Source organism: Gymnoscopelus braueri (assembly GCF_963280865.1).
Source record: "Gymnoscopelus braueri genome assembly, chromosome: 10".
In the NCBI taxonomy this organism is placed as follows: domain Eukaryota; kingdom Metazoa; phylum Chordata; class Actinopteri; order Myctophiformes; family Myctophidae; genus Gymnoscopelus; species Gymnoscopelus braueri.
Genome location: NC_137611.1, coordinates 667,233 through 695,007, shown reverse-complemented (window position 1 = coordinate 695,007; position 27,775 = coordinate 667,233). Strand labels below are relative to the sequence as shown.

General features: G+C 45.3%; 1 protein-coding gene across 1 annotated transcript; it reads left to right on the top strand.

The window, feature by feature from the left end:
* Nucleotides 1-371: 371 nt before the first annotated feature.
* dera (deoxyribose-phosphate aldolase (putative)) lies at nt 372-27,451 on the top strand. Its single transcript, XM_080439085.1, has 9 exons — nt 372-506; nt 2,371-2,468; nt 5,814-5,961; nt 14,804-14,899; nt 16,829-16,963; nt 17,490-17,618; nt 23,115-23,227; nt 25,186-25,335; nt 26,143-27,451. Exons 1-9 carry the CDS (start codon nt 476-478, stop codon nt 26,197-26,199), a joined length of 957 nt encoding a protein of 318 aa, XP_080295211.1. The 5' UTR covers nt 372-475; the 3' UTR covers nt 26,200-27,451.
* Nucleotides 27,452-27,775: the final 324 nt, after the last annotated feature.

Here is a 27,775-nt window from a genome sequence, read left to right as displayed (position 1 = left end):
TACATTTTATTTTATTTGTATTTATAATAGTTTTTCATTAATAGTTGCTTACTTTTTGGGGGCTGGTTTTCATAGACCCTGGATGCTTGTATCTCTCGCCAAAACCTGGCAACACAGAGTCTTCTGACGTCTGACGTCGAGCTGTGTGATTGGTCAGATTCACTTTACCATCTGCATATCCGGTCTGAGAGCGGATACGGAAACAGACAGCGTGTCTTAATGTAATGAGAACGGAAAAACACACCGGATACACGAGGCGGGCTTTAAGCCGGATGTAAGCACTGAGCAGCAAATAGACACCAGGGCAGAGGCTGAGCTGTGATTGGTGCAAACCAGAGGGGGCGGGGTCTTCATTCAAGGAAGTGGTTGTTGATCAAACGGTCACGTTGTTCTGGTTAAGTAACAAACACTGATGTGTGTGTGTCTCTAACAACACACTGATACAACATAGATCTATAGATCCTGTTTGATCAGAATGTCTGCGAGGAATCCTGGAATGAGCCTGGGTAAGATCTAATACTCACATGTTTTACTCGAGTAAAAGTATCAATACTGCAATGTAGAAATACTCTGTTAATACTAAGTTAAAAAGTCCGAATTCTATACTTGAGTAAAAGTAAGAAAGTATTGGTATCAAAATGTACTTAAAGTACCAAGAGTAAAAGTACTCATTATGCAGAATGTCCCATTTCACACGTTTTCAAATGTATGAAATATATTAAAAATACTCGTTGTGAGCTTGTAGATCTGCTATTTTCAAATGTATAAAATAGGGCTGAAGTGGTTCATGTATGTTTTGTAATGTAATCATTTATATCTGCAAAGTAACTAAAGTTTTCATATAATTGTAATGGAGTAAAAGTATAATATTTGCCTCTGAGATGTAGTGGAGTAGAAGTAAAAGTACTGAACATTGGAAATACTCCAGGTAAGTAAACAACCCCTCAAATTGTACTTAAGTACTTAAGTAAATGTAAAGATAGTTATTAATATATATATATATATATATATATATATATATATATATATATATATATATATATATATATATATATATACTGTATGTATGTGTGTATATATAATATATTAATAAACACCTAGTTGATACAATATGTATGAAACATTAACACAGTTTATGGTCTTATTGTCTTATTTCATTATTTAACACAAATCTATTCGCCAACATTTGCAGATCTACAAGTTTAAGCTATGAGTTCACAAAGCGTTGCAACGCAGTGCTTAGTGAACTTGTAGATCTGCTACTTTTGGCGAACGTTCTGCCCTAGAATATGGATGCTGAGGGTTCAAGTGTTTTAACAAAAGGTTCATTTTAAAGGGATATTTCACTTTCAAAAAACATTTTGTCATTTTATCATCTACTCAGGCCTTTGTGAGCCCCGCCCCCAGACAGTTTTTAAGTTGCTTGATTCATTATTTAGATATTTGATATTCATTTTATCAGACACGCCCCCTTCCTATACAAACCCATTGTAACTTCAAACTCCATTTTAACCATGTTAGATTCATCAAAAACACCCGTCCTTGGTTCTGGTGACTCATCCTGCCCTCCTAATACGTGAGGGGAACGTGTTTTTTCAGATTACTTTTTTCATTTATTTTATTTAATTTTTTTATTGTATTTAATTTTTTTAATTTTCCAAAAAAAAAATATTAAAAATAAATGAAAAAAGTAATTGAAAAAACACGGCCCCCTCACGCATTAGGAGGGCAGGATGAGTCACCAGAACCAAGGACGGGTGTTTTTGAAAGTTTGAAGTGTTTTTGAAAGTGAAATACCCCTTTAAGTGTTAAACTATATTTAGATTATTATCATAATATATTTATTGCAGAACTTTTTACCTCAATAATCGTGACATGAAATATTTATATCGTCCTGTGATCCATTACACACATGAACCACTTCAGCCTGTATACATGACGGCCATTTGAAAATAGCAGATCTACAAGCTGACGATGCAATGTATTGTGTGAGCTTGTAAATCTGCTATTTTCAAAAGATGTTGATACATTTTAAAACTTGTGAAATGTGACATTCTGCAGAATGAGTACTTTCTACTTTTGGTAAACAGACTTAAATGCTTTAAGTGCATTTTGATACCAATACTTTTGTACTTTTACTCAAGAAAAATTAGAATTCTGGACTTTTACTTGTAACAGAGTATTTCTATAAATCAGTATTAATACTTTAAGTAAAACATTGTAGTATTTTTTCCACCACTACTGGTGTACATGTTGTTATAAATACAGTTTTTTTTTTTATCTCTGAAGTGAAATGAAGTTAAAGCAGTTTGGGTTAATCTATAACTTGACCTCATGCTCTCTCTCTCTCTCTCTATGTCTCTCTCTCAGACATGCAGTGGGTGTCCAGGTCAAAGGTCAACACTCAGGCTGTGTTGAAACGAGCTCAACAGATTGAAGGACAGAAACTGAACAAGAACCAGTGGCAGGTGATTGACAGCTGTCTGTTTGATCTGATGATAATATTTAACCATCAGAGCCCGTCCTCATCAATCAATCACAGGCCAGCATTCAGGTCTACAAAGAGAGCTTGTAGATCTGTAGATGGAAAACATGAGGGGGGGAGGGGGGGGGGGTCATGATAGAATATGTAAAGTGTTTAAAGGGGTATTTCACTTTATTACAACATTTCTGGGTCATTTTAACGTCTACTCAGGCTTTAGTGTTTCACCATTTAGACACTTTTTCCTCATAGTTTTAGTCAATGACTGGCTGTACTCTAACTCCTCACAACCTAGTATACTATACTGTAGTTTAAGTTGTGTGTTATCTCTCCACTAGGCTGTAGTTAAGTTGTAGTTTAAAGGAGTAGTTCACCCAAAAAATTACTTATTTTCTATCAATTGCACACCCCATGAAGCCTTGAATCCATGGATTTATTTTTGTTTTTGTGGCATTCCTACGCCAATAATTATATTCCCGTCTCCTACCGGCTAATGTATCCGGTAGGAGACACAAAGTAGATTATTTGTGTCTCCTACCGGATACACACCCGGTCATCAAATTATTGGCTTAGGAATGCCACAAAAACAAAAATAAATCAATTCATGGGGTGTGCAATTGATAGAAAATAAGATTTTTTTGGGGTGAACTCCTCCTTTAAGGTGCAGTGTGTTATCTCTCCACTAGGCTGTAGTTTAAGTTGTAGTCTAAGTTGTAGTTTACGGTGCAGTATGTTTTCTCTCCACTAGGCTGTAGTTAAGTTGTAGTTTAACCCATTAAGACCTGAGGCCGCTTCTACATTTTTTTAAAATCCTAACAGTTTTTCGGAAAAAAATGTAAAAAAAATATTTTCACGATTTTTCAAAAATAGCAGATCTACAAGCTCATAGCGCGGCACTCGGTGCCGCGCTATGAGCTTGTATATCTGCTATTTTTGAATAGCCTAAAGAAATCTAAAAGTGACACAGATGCGTCCCAGGTATTAATGGGTTAAGGTGCAGTGTGTTTTCTCTCCACTAGGCTGTAGTCTAAGTTGTAGTTTAAGGTGCAGTATGTTTTCTCTCCACTAGGCTGTAGTTAAGTTGTAGTTTAAGGTGCAGTGTGTTATCTCTCCACTAGGCTGTAGTTAAGTTGTAGTTTAAGGTGCAGTGTGTTTTCTCTCCACTAGGCTGTAGTTAAGTTGTAGTTTAAGGTGCAGTATGTTTTCTCTCCACTAGGCTGTAGTTAAGTTGTAGTTTAAGGTGCAGTGTGTTTTCTCTCCACTAGGCTGTAGTTAAGTTGTAGTTTAAGGTGCAGTGTGTTATCTCTCCACTAGGCTGTAGTTAAGTTGTAGTTTAAGGTGCAGTGTGTTTTCTCTCCACTAGGCTGTAGTTAAGTTGTAGTTTAAGGTGCAGTGTGTTTTCTCTCCACTAGGCTGTAGTTAAGTTGTAGTTTAAGGTGCAGTGTGTTATCTCTCCACTAGGCTGTAGTTAAGTTGTAGTTTAAGGTGCAGTGTGTTATCTCTCCACTAGGCTGTAGTTAAGTTGTAGTTTAAGGTGCAGTGTGTTATCTCTCCACTAGGCTGTAGTTTAAGTTGTAGTCTAAGTTGTCGTTTACAGTGCAGTATGTTTTCTCTCCACTAGGCTGTAGTTAAGTTGTAGTTTAAGGTGCAGTGTGTTATCTCTCCACTAGGCTGTAGTTAAGTTGTAGTTTAAGGTGCAGTGTGTTATCTCTCCACTAGGCTGTAGTTAAGTTGTAGTTTAAGGTGCAGTGTGTTATCTCTCCACTAGGCTGTAGTTTAAGTTGTAGTCTAAGTTGTCGTTTACAGTGCAGTATGTTTTCTCTCCACTAGGCTGTAGTTAAGTTGTAGTTTAAGGTGCAGTGTGTTATCTCTCCACTAGGCTGTAGTTAAGTTGTAGTTTAAGGTGCAGTGTGTTTTCTCTCCACTAGGCTGTAGTTAAGTTGTAGTTTAAGGTGCAGTGTGTTATCTCTCCACTAGGCTGTAGTTAAGTTGTAGTTTAAGGTGCAGTGTGTTTTCTCTCCACTAGGCTGTAGTTAAGTTGTAGTTTAAGGTGCAGTGTGTTATCTCTCCACTAGGCTGTAGTTAAGTTGTAGTTTAAGGCGCAGTGTGTTATCTCTCCACTAGGCTGTAGTTAAGTTGTAGTTAACTAGTTGTACGAACGCTTGTTTTCTATTGCTGTATTGTTTATTGGATTGTTTATTGGATCTTGTTTAGTCGATACACTTATTTGTTGTTGTTTAAGGTGCAGTGTGTTATCTCTCCACTAGGCTGTAGTTACTTGTTGTTAACTAGTTGTACGAACGCTTGTTTTCTATTGCTGTATTGTTTATTGGATTGTTTATTGGATCTTGTTTAGTCGATACACTTATTTGTTTTAGCTCATGCTCATTTGATTTAGCTATTTTGTCTCATCTGTTTAAGGAAATAGGTAGCTGATATATTGCACTTTTACCTTAGCGCTAGGTATACTCTTGGTTGCTTGTTTTTGCAGAAAATGCACTAAAGACTTCTGGTGATTAGTAGTTTTCGTTCCCTACCTATGTTGAATACACTTATTGTAAGTCGCTTTGGATAAAAGCGTCTGCTAAATGACTGTAATGTAATGTAATGTTTAAGGTGCAGTGTGTTATCTCTCCACTAGGCTGTAGTTTAAGTTGTAGTTTAAGGTGCAGTGTGTTATCTCTCCACTAGGCTGTAGTTAAGTTGTAGTTTAAGGTGCAGTGTGTTATCTCTCCACTAGGCTGTAGTTAAGTTGTAGTTTAAGGTGCAGTGTGTTATCTCTCCACTAGGCTGTAGTTTAAGTTGTAGTTTAAGGTGCAGTGTGTTATCTCTCCACTAGGCTGTAGTTAAGTTGTAGTTTAAGGTGCAGTGTGTTATCTCTCCATTAGGCTGTAGTTAAGTTGTAGTTTAAGGTGCAGTGTGTTATCTCTCCACTAGGCTGTAGTTAAGTTGTAGTTTAAGGTGCAGTATGTTATCTCTCCACTAGGCTGTAGTTAAGTTGTAGTTTAAGGTGCAGTGTGTTATCTCTCCACTAGGCTGTAGTTAAGTTGTAGTTTAAGGTGCAGTGTGTTATCTCTCCACTAGGCTGTAGTTAAGTTGTAGTTTAAGGTGCAGTGTGTTATCTCTCCACTAGGCTGTATTTAAGTTGTAGTTTAAGGTGCAGTATGTTTTCTCTCCACTAGGCTGTAGTTAAGTTGTAGTTTAAGGTGCAGTATGTTTTCTCTCCACTAGGCTGTAGTATAAGTTGTAGTTTAAGGTGCAGTGTGTTATCTCTCCACTAGGCTGTAGTTTAAGCTGTAGTTTAAGGTGCAGTGTGTTTTCTCTCCACCAGGCGGCCTGGCTCCTCAGGGCAGTGACCTGCATTGACCTCACCACCCTGGCGGGAGACGACACTCCGTCTAACGTCCATCGTCTTTGTCTCAAAGCAACGCAGCCCGTCCGTCCTGACCTCCTGCAGAGCATGAACATGCTGGACAAAGGTACACCTCCTCCTCTACTCCCTCTAACACAGGGGTCGGCAATCACTGCTACGCTATGGATTCTAAAGAGAAAAAAATAAAGATGGAGAAAACAGAGGATTTAACAGTTCGTGGACAGAGGCATTTGCTTTCATTGCCACTTCAGATTGATTTCCTGAATGTTTGCTCTGCAATGAAAAGTTATCAAAGTCCTGTGGTGCGCGCTGATCCTGCTCAGTGTTGCCATGTCTGATTACTATAAGCGACTTTGGGCTTGTTTTCCTGTAAAGTCGCTTGTAAATATTCAGTTGCTGGTTGCTTTTCTTTTGGCTTATTTCTGAAATGTAGCTCTAACACCTCCTCCTCCTCTACTCCCTCTAACACCTCCTCCTCTACTCCCTCTAACACCTCCTCCTCCTCCTCCTCTACTCCCTCTAACACCTCCTCCTCCTCTCCCTCTAACACCTCCTCCTCTACTCCCTCTAACACCTCCTCCTCTACTCCCTCTAACACCTCCTCCTCCTCCTCTACTCCCTCTAACACCACCTCCTCCTCCTCTACTCCCTCTAACACCTCCTCCTCCACTCCCTCTAACACCTCCTCCTCCTCCTCTACTCCCTCTAACACCACCTCCTCCTCCTCTACTCCCTCTAACACCTCCTCCTCCTCTACTCCCTCTAACACCTCCTCCTCCTCCTCTCCCTCTAACACCTCCTCCTATACTCCCTCTAACACCTCCTCCTCCTCCTCCTCCTCCTCTACTCCCTCTAACACCTCCTCCTCCTCTACTCCCTCTAACACCTCCTCCTCCTCTACTCCCTCTAACACCTCCTCCTCCTCCTCTACTCCCTCGAACACCTCCTCCTCCTCTACTCCATCTAACACCTCCTCCTCCTCCTCTCCCTCTAACACCTCCTCCTCCTCTGCTCCCTCGAACACCTCCTCCTCCTCCTCCTCTACTCCCTCTAACACCTCCTCCTCCTCCTCCTCTACTCCCTCTAACACCTCCTCCTCCTCCTCTACTCCCTCTAACACCTCCTCCTCCTCCTCCTCTACTCCCTCTAACACCTCCTCCTCCTCCTCCTCTACTCCCTCTAACACCTCCTCCTCCTCCTCCTCTACTCCCTCTAACACCTCCTCCTCCTCCTCTACTCCCTCTAACACCTCCTCCTCCTCCTCCTCTACTCCCTCTAACACCTCCTCCTCCTCTACTCCCTCTAACACCTCCTCCTCCTCCTCCTCTACTCCCTCTAACACCTCCTCCTTTACTCCCTCTAACACCTCCTCCTCTCCCTCTAACACCTCCTCCTCCTCTACTCCCTCTAACACCTCCTCCTCCTCTACTCCCTCTAACACCTCCTCCTCTACTCCCTCTAACACCTCCTCCTCTACTCCCTCTAACACCTCCTCCTCCTCTACTCCCTCTAACACCTCCTCCTCCTCTACTCCCTCTAACACCTCCTCCTCCTCCTCCTCCTCCTCTACTCCCTCTAACACCTCTCCTCCTCCTCCTCCTCCTCCTCCTCTACTCCCTCTAACACCTCCTCCTCCTCCTCTACTCCCTCTAACACCTCCTCCTCCTCCTCCTCTCCCTCTAACACCTCCTCCTCTACTCCCTCTAGCACCTCCTCCTCCTCTACTCCCTCTAACACCTCCTCCTCCTCCTCCTCTCCCTCTAACACCTCCTCCTCCTCCTCTACTCCCTCTGACACCTCCTCCTCCTCCTCTACTCCCTCTAACACCTCCTCCTCCTCCTCTACTCCCTCTAACACCTCCTCCTCCTCTCCCTCTAACACCTCCTCCTCCTCTCCCTCTAACACCTCCTCCTCCTCCTCCTCTACTCCCTCTAACAGAATCAGAATCAGAATCAGTTTTATTGTCACATCACAGGTTTACAAGGTAAAAAAGTGGGTGAAATTCTTTTTTTGTACATCGTTCCCATCGCAACGTTAGTTTCCATAGAAAGAAGAGGGGGGGGGGAAGAAGAGGGTGGGGGGTAAGTGGGAAGGAGATCAAAACAAGAGAGCAACAGAAGGCCAGACAAGTTATCTACATATTTACAAATTACCTGAGATAATAAAAACTAAAAAAAAACTAAACTAAGGTGCCTGAGCATAGCAGCAATGTATTGTATACTGTGCATGTTATACTTATACTGTGCATGATAGACAATGGACGTTAAGGTGCTTAGAGGAAAAGGAGCACAATAAAAAAGACCAAAAAAGTCAGTGCGTTATACAAGGGATTAAGGTGCATTAAGGTAACACCTCCTCCTCCTCTACTCCCTCTAAACACCTCCTCCTCCTCCTCTACTCCCTCTAACACCTCCTCCTCCTCTACTCCCTCTAACACCTCCTCCTCCTCCTCTACTCCCTCTAACACCTCCTCCTCCTCCTCTACTCCCTCTAACACCTCCTCCTCCTCCTCTACTCCCTCTAACACCTCCTCCTCCTCCTCCTCTACTCCCTCTAACACCTCCTCCTCTACTCCCTCTAACACCTCCTCCTCCCCTACTCCCTCTAACACCTCCTCCTCCTCTACTCCCTCTAACACCTCCTCCTCCTCCTCCTCTACTCCCTCTAACACCTCCTCCTCCTCCTCTACTCCCTCTAACACCTCCTCCTCCTCCTCTACTCCCTCTAACACCTCCTCCTCCTCCTCTACTCCCTCTAACACCTCCTCCTCCTCCTCCTCTACTCCCTCTAACACCTCCTCCTCCTCCTCTACTCCCTCTAACACCTCCTCCTCCTCCACTCCCTCTAACACCTCCTCCTCCTCCTCTACTCCCTCTAACACCTCCTCCTCCTCCTCTACTCCCTCTAACACCTCCTCCTCCTCCTCCTCTACTCCCTCTAACACCTCCTCCTCCTCTACTCCCTCTAACACCTCCTCCTTCTCTACTCCCTCTAACACCTCCTCCTCCTCCTCCTCTACTCCCTCTAACACCTCCTCCTCCTCTACTCCCTCTAACACCTCCTCCTTCTCTACTCCCTCTAACACCTCCTCCTCCTCTACTCCCTCTAACACCTCCTCCTCCTCTACTCCCTCTAACACCTCCTCCTCCTCTACTCCCTCTAACACCTCCTCCTCCTCCTCTACTCCCTCTAACACCTCCTCCTCCTCCTCTACTCCCTCTAACACCTCCTCCTCCTCTCCCTCTAACACCTCCTCCTCCTCTACTCCCTCTAACACCTCCTCCTCCTCTACTCCCTCTAACACCTCCTCCTCCTCTCCCTCTAACACCTCCTCCTCCTCCTCCTCTACTCCCTCTAACACCTCCTCCTCCTCTACTCCCTCTAACACCTCCTCCTCCTCTACTCCCTCTAACACCTCCTCCTCCTCTACTCCCTCTAACACCTCCTCCTCCTCTACTCCCTCTAACACCTCCTCCTCCTCCTCTACTCCCTCTAACTCCTCCTCCTCCTCCTCTACTCCCTCTAACACCTCCTCCTCCTCCTCTACTCCCTCTAACACCTCCTCCTCTACTCCCTCTAACACCTCCTCCTTTACTCCCTCTAACACCTCCTCCTCCTCCTCTACTCCTTCTAACACCTCCTCCTCTACTCCCTCTAACACCACCTCCTCCTCTACTCCCTCTAACACCTCCTCCTCCTCTACTCCCTCTAACACCTCCTCCTCCTCCTCCTCTACTCCCTCTAACACCTCCTCCTCCTCTACTCCCTCTAACACCTCCTCCTCCTCTACTCCCTCTAACACCTCCTCCTCCTCTACTCCCTCTAACACCTCCTCCTCCTCTACTCCCTCTAACACCTCCTCCTCCTCCTCTACTCCCTCTAACTCCTCCTCCTCCTCCTCCTCTACTCCCTCTAACACCTCCTCCTCCTCTACTCCCTCTAACACCTCCTCCTCCTCTACTCCCTCTAACACCTCCTCCTCCTCTACTCCCTCTAACACCTCCTCCTCCTCCTCTACTCCCTCTAACACCTCCTCCTCCTCCTCTACTCCCTCTAACTCCTCCTCCTCCTCCTCCTCTACTCCCTCTAACACCTCCTCCTCCTCTACTCCCTCTAACACCTCCTCCTCCTCTACTCCCTCTAACACCTCCTCCTCCTCCTCTACTCCCTCTAACTCCTCCTCCTCCTCCTCCTCTACTCCCTCTAACACCTCCTCCTCCTCTCCCTCTAACACCTCCTCCTCCTCCTCTACTCCTTCTAACACCTCCTCCTCTACTCCCTCTAACACCACCTCCTCCTCTACTCCCTCTAACACCTCCTCCTCCTCTACTCCCTCTAACACCTCCTCCTCCTCTCCCTCTAACACCTCCTCCTCCTCCTCTACTCCCTCGAACACCTCCTCCTCCTCCTCTCCCTCTAACACCTCCTCCTCCTCCTCTACTCCCTCTAACACCTCCTCCTCCTCTACTCCCTCTAACACCTCCTCCTCCTCCTCTACTCCCTCTAACACCTCCTCCTCCTCTACTCCCTCTAACACCTCCTCCTCCTCTACTCCCTCTAACACCTCCTCCTCCTCCTCTACTCCCTCTAACTCCTCCTCTACTCCCTCTAACACCTCCTCCTCCTCCTCTACTCCCTCTAACACCTCCTCCTCCTCTACTCCCTCTAACACCTCCTCCTCCTCCTCTACTCCCTCTAACTCCTCCTCTACTCCCTCTAACACCTCCTCCTCCTCCTCTACTCCCTCTAACACCTCCTCCTTCTCTACTCCCTCTAACACCTCCTCCTCCTCTACTCCCTCTAACACCTCCTCCTCCTCTACTCCCTCTAACACCTCCTCCTCCTCTACTCCCTCTAACACCTCCTCCTCCTCTACTCCCTCTAACACCTCCTCCTTCTCTACTCCCTCTAACACCTCCTCCTCCTCTACTCCCTCTAACACCTCCTCCTCTACTCCCTCTAACACCTCCTCCTTCTCTACTCCCTCTAACACCTCCTCCTCCTCTACTCCCTCTAACACCTCCTCCTCCTCTACTCCCTCTAACACCTCCTCCTCCTCTACTCCCTCTAACACCTCCTCCTCCTCTACTCCCTCTAACACCTCCTCCTCCTCTCCCTCTAACACCTCCTCCTCTACTCCCTCTAACACCTCCTCCTCCTCCTCTACTCCCTCTAACACCTCCTCCTCCTCTCCCTCTAACACCTCCTCCTCTACTCCCTCTAACACCTCCTCCTCCTCCTCCTCTCCCTCTAGCACCTCCTCCTCTACTCCCTCTAACACCTCCTCCTCCTCTCCCCTCTAACACCTCCTCCTCCTCCTCTCCCTCTAACACCTCCTCCTCTACTCCCTCTAACACCTCCTCCTCCTCCTCTCCCTCTAACACCTCCTCCTCTACTCCCTCTAACACCTCCTCCTCCTCTCCCTCTAACACCTCCTCCTCTACTCCCTCTAACACCTCCTCCTCCTCTCCCTCTAACACCTCCTCCTCTACTCCCTCTAACACCTCCTCCTCTCCCTCTAGCACCTCCTCCTCTACTCCCTCTAACACCTCCTCCTCCTCTCCCTCTAACACCTCCTCCTCTACTCCGTCTAACACCTCCTCCTCTCCCTCTAACACCTCCTCTACTCCCTCTAACACCTCCTCCTCCTCCTCCTCTCCCTCTAGCACCTCCTCCTCTACTCCCTCTAACACCTCCTCCTCCTCCTCCTCCTCTCCCTCTAACACCTCCTCCTCCTCTCCCTCTAGCACCTCCTCCTCTACTCCCTCTAACACCTCCTCCTCCTCTCCCTCTAACACCTCCTCCTCCTCTTCCTCCTCTCCCTCTAACACCTCCTCCTCTACTCCCTCTAACACCTCCTCCTCCTCCTCCTCTCCCTCTAACACCTCCTCCTCCTCCTCCTCTACTCCCTCTAACACCTCCTCCTCTCCCTCTAACACCTCCTCCTCTACTCCCTCTAACACCTCCTCCTCCTCCTCCTCTACTCCCTCTAACACCACCTCCTCCTCCTCTACTCCCTCTAACACCTCCTCCTCCTCTACTCCCTCTAACACCTCCTCCTCCTCTACTCCCTCTAACACATCCTCCTCCTCTACTCCCTCTAACACCTCCTCCTTCTCTACTCCCTCTAACACCTCCTCCTCCTCTACTCCCTCTAACACCTCCTCCTCCTCTACTCCCTCTAACACCTCCTCCTCCTCTACTCCCTCTAACACCTCCTCCTCCTCTACTCCCTCTAACACCTCCTCCTTCTCTACTCCCTCTAACACCTCCTCCTCCTCTACTCCCTCTAACACCTCCTCCTCCTCTACTCCCTCTAACACCTCCTCCTTCTCTACTCCCTCTAACACCTCCTCCTCCTCTACTCCCTCTAACACCTCCTCCTCCTCTACTCCCTCTAACACCTCCTCCTCCTCTACTCCCTCTAACACCTCCTCCTCCTCTACTCCCTCTAACACCTCCTCCTCCTCTCCCTCTAACACCTCCTCCTCCTCCTCTACTCCCTCTAACACCTCCTCCTCCTCCTCCTCTCCCTCTAACACCTCCTCCTCTACTCCCTCTAACACCTCCTCCTCCTCCTCCTCTCCCTCTAGCACCTCCTCCTCTACTCCCTCTAACACCTCCTCCTCCTCTCCCCTCTAACACCTCCTCCTCCTCTCCCTCTAACACCTCCTCCTCTACTCCCTCTAACACCTCCTCCTCCTCTCCCTCTAACACCTCCTCCTCTACTCCCTCTAACACCTCCTCCTCCTCTCCCTCTAACACCTCCTCCTCTACTCCCTCTAACACCTCCTCCTCTCCCTCTAGCACCTCCTCCTCTACTCCCTCTAACACCTCCTCCTCCTCTCCCTCTAACACCTCCTCCTCTACTCCGTCTAACACCTCCTCCTCTCCCTCTAACACCTCCTCTACTCCCTCTAACACCTCCTCCTCCTCCTCTCCCTCTAACACCTCCTCCTCTACTCCCTCTAACACCTCCTCCTCCTCCTCCTCTCCCTCTAGCACCTCCTCCTCTACTCCCTCTAACACCTCCTCCTCCTCCTCCTCCTCTCCCTCTAACACCTCCTCCTCCTCTCCCTCTAGCACCTCCTCCTCTACTCCCTCTAACACCTCCTCCTCCTCTCCCTCTAACACCTCCTCCTCCTCTTCCTCCTCTCCCTCTAACACCTCCTCCTCTACTCCCTCTAACACCTCCTCCTCCTCCTCCTCTCCCTCTAACACCTCCTCCTCCTCCTCTACTCCCTCTAACACCTCCTCCTCTCCCTCTAACACCTCCTCCTCTACTCCCTCTAACACCTCCTCCTCCTCCTCCTCTACTCCCTCTAACACCACCTCCTCCTCCTCTACTCCCTCTAACACCTCCTCCTCCTCCTCTCCCTCTAACACCTCCTCCTCTACTCCCTCTAACACCTCCTCCTCCTCCTCTCCCTCTAGCACCTCCTCCTCTACTCCCTCTAACACCTCCTCCTCCTCTCCCTCTAACACCTCCTCCTCCTCTTCCTCCTCTCCCTCTAACACCTCCTCCTCTACTCCCTCTAACACCTCCTCCTCCTCCTCCTCTCCCTCTAACACCTCCTCCTCCTCCTCTACTCCCTCTAACACCTCCTCCTCCTCCTCTCCCTCTAACACCTCCTCCTCTACTCCCTCTAACACCTCCTCCTCCTCCTCCTCTCCCTCTAGCACCTCCTCCTCTACTCCCTCTAACACCTCCTCCTCCTCCTCCTCTACTCCCTCTAACACCTCTTCCTCCTCCTCTCCCTCTAGCACCTCCTCCTCTACTCCCTCTAACACCTCCTACTCCTCTCCCTCTAACACCTCCTCCTCCTCTTCCTCCTCTCCCTCTAACACCTCCTCCTCTACTCCCTCTAACACCTCCTCCTCCTCCTCCTCTCCCTCTAACACCTCCTCCTCCTCCTCTACTCCCTCTAACACCTCCTCCTCCTCCTCTCCCTCTAACACCTCCTCCTCTACTCCCTCTAACACCTCCTCCTCCTCCTCCTCTCCCTCTAGCACCTCCTCCTCTACTCCCTCTAACACCTCCTCCTCCTCCTCCTCTACTCCCTCTAACACCTCTTCCTCCTCCTCTCCCTCTAGCACCTCCTCCTCTACTCCCTCTAACACCTCCTACTCCTCTCCCTCTAACACCTCCTCCTCCTCTTCCTCCTCTCCCTCTAACACCTCCTCCTCTACTCCCTCTAACACCTCCTCCTCCTCCTCTCCCTCTAACACCTCCTCCTCCTCCTCTACTCCCTCTAACACCTCCTCCTCCTCCTCTCCCTCTAACACCTCCTCCTCTACTCCCTCTAACACCACCTCCTCCTCCTCTACTCCCTCTAACACCTCCTCCTCCTCCTCCTCTCCCTCTAACACCTCCTCCTCCTCCTCTCCCTCTAACACCTCCTCCTCCTCCTCTCCCTCTAACACCTCCTCCTCCTCTCCCTCTAACACCTCCTCCTCCTCTCCCTCTAGCACCTCCTCCTGCTCCCCCCTGCAATGGTTTAAACAACAACGATGTGTAAATAGTGATCTAAGATCATTTATGTTCATACTTAAAGGGATAGTTCACCCCCCAAAAAACATCCTATGGATCAGTCACCCCATGGAGACTTTGATTCATGGATATTTTTTACATCATAAGACAATAATGTGATGACTGGCAGAGGTTCCGGTAGGAGACACAAAGAGTCTCCTTTGTGTCTCCTACCTCTGCCTACCGGTCCGCTGGTCATCACATTATTGTCTTATTATTACACTATTATTACATCCTTAGGACTCTAGGATGTAAATAATATCCATGAATTAAAGTCTCCATGGAGTGAGTAATCCATAGAAAAAAGTCCAAAAAAAAGTTTGGGGTGAACTACCCCTTTAATCCTGTGTGTGTAATGATTTCGTTTGATTATTATATACCTGTGTGTGTGTGTGTGTGTGTGTGTGTGTGTGTGTAGGCATCACAACAGCAGCAGTGTGTGTTTATCCGTCTCGAGTGTCAGACGCCGTCAAATCACTGAAAGCTGCAAACTCCAGTCTGCCTGTCGCCTCAGGTAATAGATTACAATCTGTTCAGGTAATAGATTACAATCTGTTCAGGTAATAGATTAAGATCTGTTCAGGTAATAGATTACAATCTGTTCAGGTAATAGATTACAATCTGTTCAGTGTTGATTGATTGAATACTTTTATTAACAGTCAGAGGTTTTGTTAACTCATTAAAACCGGGATAAACATTCTGTGTCATTTTATACTTTTGCTTTTCTGAAAGCAGATCTACAAGCTCACAGCTCATTTAATATTTAATATTTTGAAATTAGAAAAAACTTTTTCCAGTCCTGGAAAAGGTTTGGAATGTATCAGGATCCTGAGAAAAATATTTGGCTATGCATTGATTTTGGCTTTGATTTTGTTAATAAAAACATTTTCTAAAACATGTATAACATAAAACATGTAGAACATAAAACATGTATAACATAAAACATGTAGAACATAAAACATGTAGAACATAAAACATGTCGAACATAAAACATGTCGAACATAAAACATGTCGAACATAAAACATGTCGAACATTACACGTAATATATAACTTAAGTCGTTTTTCGTCGAACGGGCTGCGTGATTTTAGCCTAATGTATACCGGACGTGACAAAAAGAACAGATCTACAAGCTCACAACGTGCTGCTGCGTGATGCGTAGTTAGTCACGACATTTGGAATGGAATTATACCATTCTATATTCTATGGTTTATTTTAGCTACACTGCCTGTTTTTAGACATTACACATAGACTCATTATTACATGAGTAGCCAGGTGTAGCCAGGAGTAGCCAGGTGTAGCCAGGAGTAGCCAGGTGTAGCCAGGAGTAGCCAGGTGTAGCCAGGAGTAGCCAGGAGTAGCCAGGTGTAGCCAGGAGTAGCCAGGAGTAGCCAGGTGTAGCCAGGTGTAGCCAGGAGTAGCCAGGTGTAGCCAGGAGTAGCCAGGTGTAGCCAGGTGTAGCCAGGAGTAGCCAGGTGTAGCCAGGAGTAGGCAGGAGTAGCCAGGTGTAGCCAGGTGTAGCCAGGAGGAGCAGCCAGGAGGAGTAGCCAGGTGTTGCCAGGCGTAGCCAGGCGTAGCCAGGAGCAGCCAGGAGGAGTCGCCAGGAGTAGCCAGGCGTACCCAGGAGGAGTAGCCAGGAGGAGTAGCCAGGCGTAGCCAGGAGCAGCCAGGAGGAGCAGCCAGGTGTAGCCAGGCGTACCCAGGAGGAGTAGCCAGGAGGAGTAGCCAGGAGGAGCAGCCAGGAGGAGTAGCCAGGTGTTGCCAGGAGGAGTCGTCAGGAGTAGCCAGGTGTAGCCAGGCGTACCCAGGAGGAGTAGCCAGGAGGAGTAGCCAGGAGTAGCCAGGAGTAGCCAGGAGTAGCCAGGCGTACCCAGGAGGAGTAGCCAGGAGGAGTAGCCAGGAGTAGCCAGGCGTACCCAGGAGGAGTAGCCAGGAGGAGTAGCCAGGAGTAGCCAGGCGTACCCAGGAGGAGTAGCCAGGAGGAGTAGCCAGGAGTAGCCAGGCGTACCCAGGAGGAGTAGCCAGGAGGAGTAGCCAGGAGTAGCCAGGCGTACCCAGGAGGAGTAGCCAGGAGGAGTAGCCAGGAGTAGCCAGGCGTACCCAGGAGGAGTAGCCAGGAGGAGTAGCCAGGTGTAGCCAGGAGTAGCCAGGCGTACCCAGGAGGAGTAGCCAGGTGTAGCCAGGTGTAGCCAGGAGTAGCCAGGTGTAGCCAGGAGTAGCCAGGTGTAGCCAGGTGTAGCCAGGTGTAGCCAGGTGTAGCCAGGAGTAGCCAGGAGTAGGCAGGAGTAGCCAGGAGTAGGCAGGAGTAAAATGCTGTGGACAAAACAAAAACTATTTACATTTTTTATTTTTCAGTGGCCACTGGGTTCCCTTGCGGTCAGACTCCTCTGTGTAGAATATAAACATAATATATGATGTATTAATAATATAATATTGTGTTCCAGTGGCCACTGGGTTCCCAGCAGGTCAGACTCCTCTGAAGACTCGTCTAGACGAGGTTCGTTCTGCAGTGGAGGACGGAGCCTCTGAGATAGACATCGTTATCAATAGAACCCTGGCTCTGACCGGACAGTGGACAGGTACATATAATAATAATAATAATAATATTAATCATAATACTGGACAGGTAGGTAACGCTGCACACACACAAGATTATTTTCTAATCACTTCAATCAATCTTTATTTCAGACTCTATTCGGTCCATTAGAGTCTCTTGATATATTTGACACATTTAGGCTTATAAAGACGTGGACAAATGAAAAATATGTTTTTCCACACGTTTAGAATATATCCTCATATATTCATAATGTATACACAGTACCTACAAATGTATTCCTTTTTTAATAAAAACATTTTATGTTATTTATTTTGTGTATTCTTATACCAAAAGTCCCTAAAAGGCCATGATCCCTGTATGATGACATAGGCAAACCCTTATGAATAAACATGACTCTTGATTTCATTCACTGTGTTCCTCCAAACAGCTGATTTTATTTATAGAGCTACTCCCTCATTCAAGACGTATTACTTGTTTTAAAGGGATATTTCACTTATTTCAAACATGTGACTTCCTGTGTGTGGTGTCATGTGACTTCCTGTGTGCAGCCATGTACGACGAGCTGCGTCAGTTCAGAGAGGCGTGTGGCCACGCCCACATGAAGAGCATCCTGGCCATCGGTGAACTGGGAACGTTTACTAATGTCTACAAAGCCAGTCTGGTGGCCATGATGGCTGGTGAGTTATCTGTTATCTATTAACCCATAGATATATACATAAAGGCTAGATGGCTCAAGGGGGCGTTGCAAGCGTAGCTCAACCGCGGCCATCTTGTGACGGTCATTCATAACATTATGTCTATGGTGCATGTACTTTGAAATAACCATAGCGTGCTCAATTTTCATCCGATTTTCAAACGGTTTGGTGTTTTGTAAACACCAAAGATGTAGTTTTGATACTGCATACTTAATAATAAAAAAAAAAAAAAAAAACATGATTATAATTATAAGTATGCAGTGTCATAACTACATCTTTGGTGTTTACAAAACACCAAACCGTTTGAAAATTGGATGAAAATTGAGCACGCTATGGTTATTTCAAAGTATATGCCCCATAGACATAATGTTATGAATGACCGTCACAAGATGGCCGCCATGTGGCAACATTGTACTCCATTGGCCAGCAGCGCGGGTGAGTCATCTAGCCTATATATATCTATGTATTAACCATCCTGTTATCTATCTGTTATCTATTAACCATCCTGTTATCTGTTATCTAAACTCCTCACCAAAAGTCTCATTTATATCAAAGATTGTTAATATAGAAAGATACACATTCTTCATTGGAGCCACTAGAGGCGAAGTTGTACACAAATCCTACAAATGGTCTCCTAAGTAGGCGTGGTTGTCTTCTCCCCCGACCATCCCACCACCCTCCCCCTCCCCTCTCCCTGGCTGACAACGTCATATGGATGTGCATTTGTGTATTTTATTCATTAAAGAAAATAAATGCTTTACGTTTTGCTTTATGTTTGAAAGTGCACTGTTATTGGCAAAGATGATTTTAAAGAAACAAAAAATCCCACCACAAACTCACGTATTATTCAGTCTTATCTTCTGCTAGATATGCTCCTGTTTCTGCTCAACATTGTAACAGGTCCTTTTATTTATAAGGTATATATTTTACCACTATAGACTATAATGTGTTTAGCATGAATGTTTAGCAAAATGTCATGATTCCCAAATCATACCCATCAACCAAGACAGTTAATAATGGAAAATGATATTATTGAGCATTGGAACACACATTTTATTTAATTTTTGAAATGTCCATAATGATTTCACGTAGGCCTACCACATTCACATATAGAATCTCAGTGTACTCGTTTTTAGAACATCTTATGGGGACAGAGCAAGAGTTCAAATCTAATATAATAATACAATATAATATAAGGGACAGACAGAGCCCTTGTCTCGTCCGTCAGACTGCAGATGGACTCTTCAGATATCTTCCCAGATCTCGCGAGAGTGTGTTGCTATAGGATAGAGAAAGGTGGATAATAAAGTAGATTTTCTCCTAATTTGTGTCACTAAAAAAAAAAGCCATTTTAGTATGAAAATCGTGCATATGTGTGACAATTGGGTCCAATATTTAGTTCAGTGACCATGGAGCTAAAGAATGGTTCAGAAGCTGTGTTAATAGACTCATAATAATAATAATAATAATAATAATAATAATAATGGTTCAGAAGCTGTGTTCACGTTCACTCTCTCATTGGAATCAATAGACTCCAACTTGCTTCCTGTCTCCTAAAAAGGTGTCCACCTACGTCACGCAGAAACGGGAAGTAAACAGGAGAATGCGACTCTTGCTATTTTCCTCTTGGTTTATATCCAAGACGGAAATAGCAAGACATACCATCTCTGTTTTACTTCCAGTATCAGTGTGAAGTAGGCGGGGCAGTATCAGTGTGAAGTGGGCGGGGCAGTATCAGTGTGAAGTAGGCGGGGCAGTATCAGTGTGAAGTGGGCGGGGCAGTATCAGTGTGAAGTAGGCGGACACCTTTTTAGGAGACAGGAAGCAGGTTGGAGTCTATTGATTCCAATGAGAGAGTGAAGACAGATTCTGAACCATTCTTTATCTCCATGGTCACTGAACTAAATATTAGACCCAAATTAATCGTCACAAGCGACACAATATGTACAAGATTTTCATACTAAAATGGCTTTTTTTAGAGAAACAAATCAGGAGAAAATCTACTTTGTTATCGACCTTTCTCTATCCCAACAACACACTCTCGCGAGATTTGGGAAGATATCTGAAGAGTCTGCAGTCTGACGGACGAGACATAGAGGGCTCTGTCCTTATTTTAACTCTATGCTCTGTCCCATAAGATGTTCTAAAAACTGATTAACTGAGATTATATATGTGAATATAGTACGTGAAATCATTATGGACATATTAAAAATTAAATAAAATGTGTGTTCCAATGCTCAATAATATCATTTTCCATTATTAACTGTCTTGGTTGATGGGGTATGATTTGGGAATCATGACATTTTACAACATTCATGCTGAACACACTATAGTGGTAACATATATACCTTATAAATAAAAGGCCCTGTTACAATGTTGAGCAGAAACAGAAGCACATCTAGCATAAGACTGAATAATACGTGTGTTTGTGGAGGGAATTGTATGGGTTTCTTAAAAAGCATCTTTGCCAATAACAGTGCACTTTCAAACATGTAAAGCATTTATTTTCTTTAATGAAGAAAATACACAAATGCACATTATCCACATGATGTTGTCAGCCAGTGAGAGGGGAGGGGGAGGAGCAAACCACGCCTACTTAGGAGATATTTGTAGGATTTGTTTATACCTCTAGTGGCTCCAGTGGGCCCTTCGCTAAACCCCACCCCAAAAGCATTTGTCCAATGCCAGTTTAGCAACCGTTGCTAAGCTGGCATGGTCTGGCAAGCTTTCGTCACCTGTCATAGCAGTCAATGTTATTTCGCCCGCACACACACACACACACAATCATTTGCAACATAATAGCAAGAATAGCAATACCACGATAACGCAATGGTGACTAGGAACCAGCAACAGATTCCACAAAATTCAGAATCACAGCGCTGCCTGTTTCGGATTCTGCACGTTAAAGTATGTTAATTCATTTGTTCGTCTATTTATTAACACATTGAGTGCCATAAACGGTCCGGACCGTTTTTGGCCCTTTTTTTTATTCATACGTGGGGCCCACGTGGGGGCGCTCTAACGAAACTTTGGGATCATCCAAGGAGTCTCTGAGAAGGAGAGGCCGGATGTGGATCCATGTCAAAAATCCTTCCGGTCGGCCGCTCCAATGTTAACTCCTTGACTAAAAGCTTAATATCTCCATTTCTTTTTAACGTGGTGGAAATGAGCCGTTTTCGATCGCCGATCACTCTGAAATGGAGGATCGCGTTAGAAATATTATTGTTCCAGGCGTTAGTCGGGACCCTCCGCCGTCTCGCACGCACGCTTTGTTTACATGCACTTCCGCGTCGGGGCTTCTACAGCACGAAACATATCAACGTAAGTGGATGGAAGATATGCAAGCACTGAACGTACCCTATTTTAATAAACCTCTGGCACACAATGTGTTAACTTCTGCTACTGTAGTCTTACCCTGCGGTACATGAAAACTCCTGTTACAGTCATGAATTGACTTCAACCTGGTGTTTGCACTTTCTCCTTTTACAGTCCGTACATCTATATAAACGTTCATATTTCAAATATAAAGTACTTACCCCATGGCCACGGATGTTACAATTATGCACGGGCCTCTCAGAAGTGCCCGTATATTTTCCGTATTGTTCAATGAAAAGCATTTTAATCCGATCGGTGGCCATTTTCTCATAGAGTTATAATGTATCAGAGTGCAATACACCTCCCAACCGATAGGGTTGCGTAGTTGAAAGCATATGAAGAAAATACGGAGAAAATGGCCACCGATCGTATTAAAATGCTTTTTATTGAACAATAAATATGATACGGGTACTTCTGAGAGCCCGTACATAAATGTAACATCCATGGCCATGGGGTAAGCGCTTTATGTTTGAAATATGAACGTTTCTGTAGATGTACATAGTGTAAATAGAGAAAGTGCAAACACCAGGTTGAAGTTCATCCACGACGGTCGTGACAGTCGACCGTCGTGTATCCATGGCTATTAACATTTCCTGTGTTTTTAGTTTATTGAAATAATGTCATGCACATTTGTCCAGTGCATAGCCTACTGCAGGCCTTGTTGACTAGATTTAGAAGAGATTTTGAAGCTCTTGATCCTGAAATGATTGATTATTTATAAGGGGAAAAGCCGTCATTTAACATGCAAGTCAATGGGTGAGAAGCAGAGCTTGCCAGGCCTCGGTGTGACTAACTCTGCACCACCAGTCACAGATTGGAGTGGGCGGGGCTTAGCGAAGGGTCCATTGAGATTGTGTATCTATTATATTAACAATCTTTGGCAGAACCACTTCTGTTCACAGCTGTTTGTTTACACCGATGTAACAGCATATCCGACGTGAGTCATGATGGTGTCACACGTTTAGCCGTTTCCCCCGTATTGCATGTTTCCATGGAGACGCCAGGCGGAGCGTTTCCATGGAGACGCCAGGCGGAGCGTTTCCATGGAGACGCCAGGCGGAGCGTTTCCATGGAGACGCCAGGCGGAGCGTTTCCATGGAGACGCCAGGCGGAGCGTCTCCATGGAGACGCCAGGCGGAGCGTCTCCATGGAGACGCCAGGCGGAGCGTTTCCATGGAGACGCCAGGCGGAGCGTTTCCATGGAGACGCCAGGCGGAGCGTTTCCATGGAGACGCCAGGCGGAGCGTTTCCATGGAGACGCCAGGCGGAGCGTTTCCATGGAGACGCCAGGCGGAGCGTTTCCATGGAGACGCCAGGCGGAGCGTCTCCATGGAGACGCCAGGCGGAGCGTCTCCATGGAGACGCCAGGCGGAGCGTTTCCATGGAGACGCCAGGCGGAGCGTTTCCATGGAGACGCCAGGCGGAGCGTTTCCATGGAGACGCCAGGCGGAGCGTTTCCATGGAGACGCCAGGCGGAGCGTTTCCATGGAGACGCCAGGCGGAGAGTTTCCATGGAGACGCCAGGCGGAGCGTCTCCATGGAGACGCCAGGCGGAGCGTCTCCATGGAGACGCCAGGCGGAGCGTTTCCATGGAGACGCCAGGCGGAGCGTTTCCATGGAGACGCCAGGCGGAGCGTTTCCATGGAGACGCCAGGCGGAGCGTTTCCATGGAGACGCTAGGCGGAGCGTTTCCATGGAGACGCCAGGCGGAGCGTATCCATGGTTTCCACTCTGGAAGGAGGTTTCACTTTGTTGCGTTTTCAACCCCCGAAAACGCTGTTGCCGTCTAAACGGCACATCTGATATTTTACTCTAGAGAACGTTGTGGTCTAAACGGGCCTTAGAAGACGTTTAAAAAGATGGGCCTCAGGTCTAAATGGGTTAACTAAAGAAAATCACTTACTGCATCTTTAATGAAGTCAATAGCAAACAGCAGAATAAGATGTTTGGTCCTAGAAGATATTATTAGTGGATTATTGTTTTAAATGATAGATCATGTTTTTAATCATGTATTTATTGATGAATTAAACAGGTTATTAGTGGATTATTGTTTTAAATGATAGATCATGTTTTTAATCATGTATTTATTGATGAATTAAACAGGTTCAGACTTCATCAAGACGTCTACAGGGAAGGAGGCGGTCAACGCTACATACCCCGTTGCCATAGTGATGGTGAGAGCCATCCGAGACTACTTCCTGCACACCGGACACAAGGTACTGTCTGTCTGTCTGTCTGTCTGTCTGTCTGTCTGTCTGTCTGTCTGTCTGTCTGTCTGTGTTGACACATGTTGGGCTCATAGGCCTAAATCATTTATTTGAGGTTTGTCAACTATTATATGAATTTATTTAGCATGAAGAACGAGGCATTCTAATAACATATACTAAAGGTTTAAGGCAGGGGTCTTCAACAGGGGGTCCTCAGAGATACTGAGATACTGATACTTGTGTGATGAACCATATCACACAAGTATCCAAAAAGCGTTCGACACTGTAAACCATTCAATTTTACTTGATAAGCTGAGGGTGATTGGTTTTGACTGCACATCACTAAACTGGATGAGATCTTACCTGAAGGGAAGAGAACAAGTGGTTGACATCAACGGAACCATGTCCTCATCCCTCCCGGTGAGCTGTGGGGTTCCTCAGGGCAGTATTCTAGGGCCGTTACTGTTCCTTCTATACATTAACGACATGAATGCTGCCTGTAACTGCAAATTGTTCCTGTTCGCTGATGACTCGGCACTCCTGATCTTGGGAGAGGACAAGTTGCAAGTTAAGGAGAAGCTCAGCTCCGAACTCTCAAAAATCTGTACTTGGCTTACCGATAACAAACTGTCACTACACCTTGGGAAAACTGAATCCATTCTCTTTGGGACCAAACATTCCCTCAGACAGATGGATGTAAATGATTTCAAGGTCAAAGTCCATGAAACAGTTATCTCTAGCAAAGAAGAGATTACCTATTTGGGTTGTATTCTTGACAAATACCTGACAGGTGAAAGCATGGCGACAAAGGTGGTCAAAGGAGTAAACCAGATAACCAAATTTATGGGCAGAGTTTCCTCTTTTGTCAACCCTCAGGCCCTCAGGACCCTCTCAGGGGCCCTGATTCAGCCCCTTTTTGACTATGCTTGCACCTCCTGGTACTCCAACACCTCAGTGTCACTGAAGACTAAGCTTCAAACCTCCCAAAACAAACTGATTCGGCTACTCCTCGGATTGGGGCCCATGACCCACCTTTCTCCCACCCATTTTGCCAGACTAGGCTGGCTCAGGGTGGAAGACAGGGTTAAACAACCAAAAATGGGACTGGCCTTCAAAATTGTAAATGCAAATTTGCCCGATATGCCCCCTATTCCCGCATATCTGAATAAATACCTCCAAAAGGTTAGCGACACCCACAGTCACAATACCAGAGGGAGCGTTAACAACAATTTGGTACCACCCACCCATAAAACAAACATGGGCAAATTCTCCTTCTACAGCACTGCCACCCAGGATTGGAATAGTCTAACCCCATCCCTCAAAAAATGCAGTTCGCTGGGCTCATTTAAAAGAGCCTTAAAAAATCACCTTTCAGGAGCCCCCCCCCCCTATTCTTGTACATATCTTTCCCCCCCTTTTTTTTTCTTTTTTTCTGTTGTACATAGTGTTATTTTTTTTGCTGTTTTTTTTGGTAATGATATTCAAACTGTGGTGCCACTATATATGTCTATGAATTGAATACCAAGGCCCTCATTGGAAACAAGTCCGCAAGGACTTTCATGAACGGACCTGTTAGACAAAGTATTTTAAATGTAACTGTGCTGTTTTACATTTTTTGCCAAATAAAATATTCAATCAATCAAAAACGTCACAGCAGCGCGACACAACATGGTGAGCTTGTAGATCTGCAATAGTTTTCAGCTGGAAAGTGATGGATTTTGCACAAATTCAGACATAAAAATGGTTTAAAATGTCCGTCCTAACATGTTGATGTTTAATATTATTATTATTATTATCATGATGTCCTGCTGGTGGGCTTTAAGCCAGCAGGGGGCATCGGTACGATGTATTATTATTATGAATAATAATATTATTATTCTGTCCTGCAGGTGGGCTTTAAGCCAGCAGGGGGCATCGGTACGATGTATTATTATTATGAATAATAATATTATTATTCTGTCCTGCAGGTGGGCTTTAAGCCAGCAGGGGGCATCCGTACGGCCAAGGAGTCGCTGGTCTGGCTCACCCTGATGAAGGAGGAGCTTGGAGACGAGTGGCTCCGCCCACACCTCTTCCGCCTGGGCGCCAGCAGCCTATTGGCTGACATCGAGAGGCAGGTGGGTGTACAGGGTCCCCACGGTCATGAAATTCCTGGAAATATTTTGAAATAATTTTTTTTTAAATCCAGTACTGGAAAAGGTTTGGAATTTATCAAGGGTCCTGGAAAAATATTTGGCTATGCATTGTTTTTGGTTGATTGATTTTTTTTAATACAAAACATTTTCATAAACATGTATAACATTACACAAAATATGTAACACAAGTAGTTTTTCGCCGAACGGGCTGTGTAACACCCCATCCGCACTGCCAGCGATGCGATGTGACGCGAAGCGAGCGGGCGATGAAATCTCATTAAAATACATGTTTTTGAATGAGACCGTCCTGACCTACCGCGAGCGACAACGAACCGTGCAACGACGTCGTCCACCCCTCCTATTTTCGCTCGCAGGGTCACTATGCCCTAATTTTGCACGAAATGTTGAATGAAATTGTACTATTTTATATTCTATGCTTTATTTTTGCTACACTGCCTATCTTTGGGCATTGTACATAGGAGTAAGAGACACATTATTGCGCTGAATGATTGTTTTATAGGCCTGGAAATTGGGCTAAATATTCTGGAAAAGTTTTGGAAATTCATTGCTAAAAATGTGTGGGGACCCTGGGTGTAGTGCCCAGGATTACATAGAAAATGGGGTGATACAAATAAAAAAATAGTAGCAAGAATAGCAGATCTACAAACTCATGGTGAGCTTGTAGTTCGGCCTATTTCTGCTACTCTTGTGTGACACAATAGTATGACTGAAGTAGCCCAGTGTGTTCATGATCTTATGTCCCCCCCCCGTCCGTCCGTCCGTCCACAGATCTACCATCATGTTACTGGACAGTATGCAGCCTTCCATGAACTCCCCATGGCTTGAAGATCTGCACTTTGCCCAGTTGAAGAATGGCCGACCAGTATTGATGTCAGGGCTGGAGATATAATACATTATATCTATACTATAAAAAATAAGGCAGTAAATCTATATTATAAAAAATAAGGCAGTGAATCTATATTATAAAAATAAGGCCTCACCATTATTAAATAATTAAGTGAATTAATGTTTACTTGAAGATTAATTGTCGCTCAAATAATTGTGATTAACAATTAGGGTTTCTTTAACAAAAGCTGCAACAGGGCAGATATGACAAATACTTTCTATCATTTAATAACTTTATACTTAATATGAATAGTGGAAATAGAGATCTACGAGCTTGTAGATCTGCTATTTCCACTATTTTTGAAAATGTTTGAAAACAACATCTTCAACATGGTGACATGATGGCAAACATCTTTAATCACTTAATCACAAAAATAAATCTGAAATGGTAAAAAATAACCAAAGAAAGCAGATCTACAAGTTCACAACGGGTCGCAATGTGACGTGAGCTTATATATCTGCTATTTTTTAAGTTTTAAAGGACAGGTCCGGACTAAATAACATATAGGCTCATGTTCCTACTCATATTGATCCTAAATGACTAGCCATGAGGTCCATAAGTATATCGTTACTTAAACTATTTGTTGCGTTCAAAAGTTCTTTCATGAATGTGTTAACTCTTTGCCTGCCTCGTCAGATTCTGCCAAGGCACAGCCTGCCACTGACGAGATTGACGAGATTTGTGTTTTCAGTGGTTTTCCACTAGATGGCGCTGTTTGCTACCATATAAATGATGCTTTCACTGCCAGATGACGACAATACTTCCTGTTTATTTCCTGTGGGAAAATGGCTTTATTTCTGTTCCTGTTGTTTTTTGGCAAAACAAGTCACATTGAACAGGCCACAGCTATGCAACGGATTACCGCGACTGGATCATTCTTTTTTCCGAGACTCCCGAGACCCTTGTGCGTGTAATGAGGCGATCGCCGTGAGGACAGTGATCACGTGAGGACAGTGATCACGAAAAATATTCCATGATTTTTCAAAGGTTGGTAAAATCGTTTTGGCTGGCAGTGGCGTATCACTATTACTCTGGCAGTTAAAGAGTTAATAGCTGTCGTTACACACACATCCATGCCTTGGTTGTCCCACACAGGCCACCGTAGTCTGCTAAACAGACGTCATGCTGTTATGCGTTTTGCCAAGTCTTGGAAAAGACGCACTGTGATTTGTTGTGCCAAACGCTCACCCCGAAACATGATTTACGAGACTACGGTGGCCTGTGTGGGACAACCAAGGCATGGATGTGTGTTTAATGACAACTAATAACAGATTCAGGAAAACAAATCACTTTTGACCTCAACAAATAGCATAAGTAACGATATGTAACTATAGAGCTCTGCTCTATAGAGTTACATATATATATATATATATATATATATATATATACATACATACATACATACATATATATATATATATAGAGCTCTGCTCTATATATATATATATATATATATATATAGATAGAGCTCTGCTCTATGCTATGAGGGCTGCTGGACAAACTGACATATTTTGT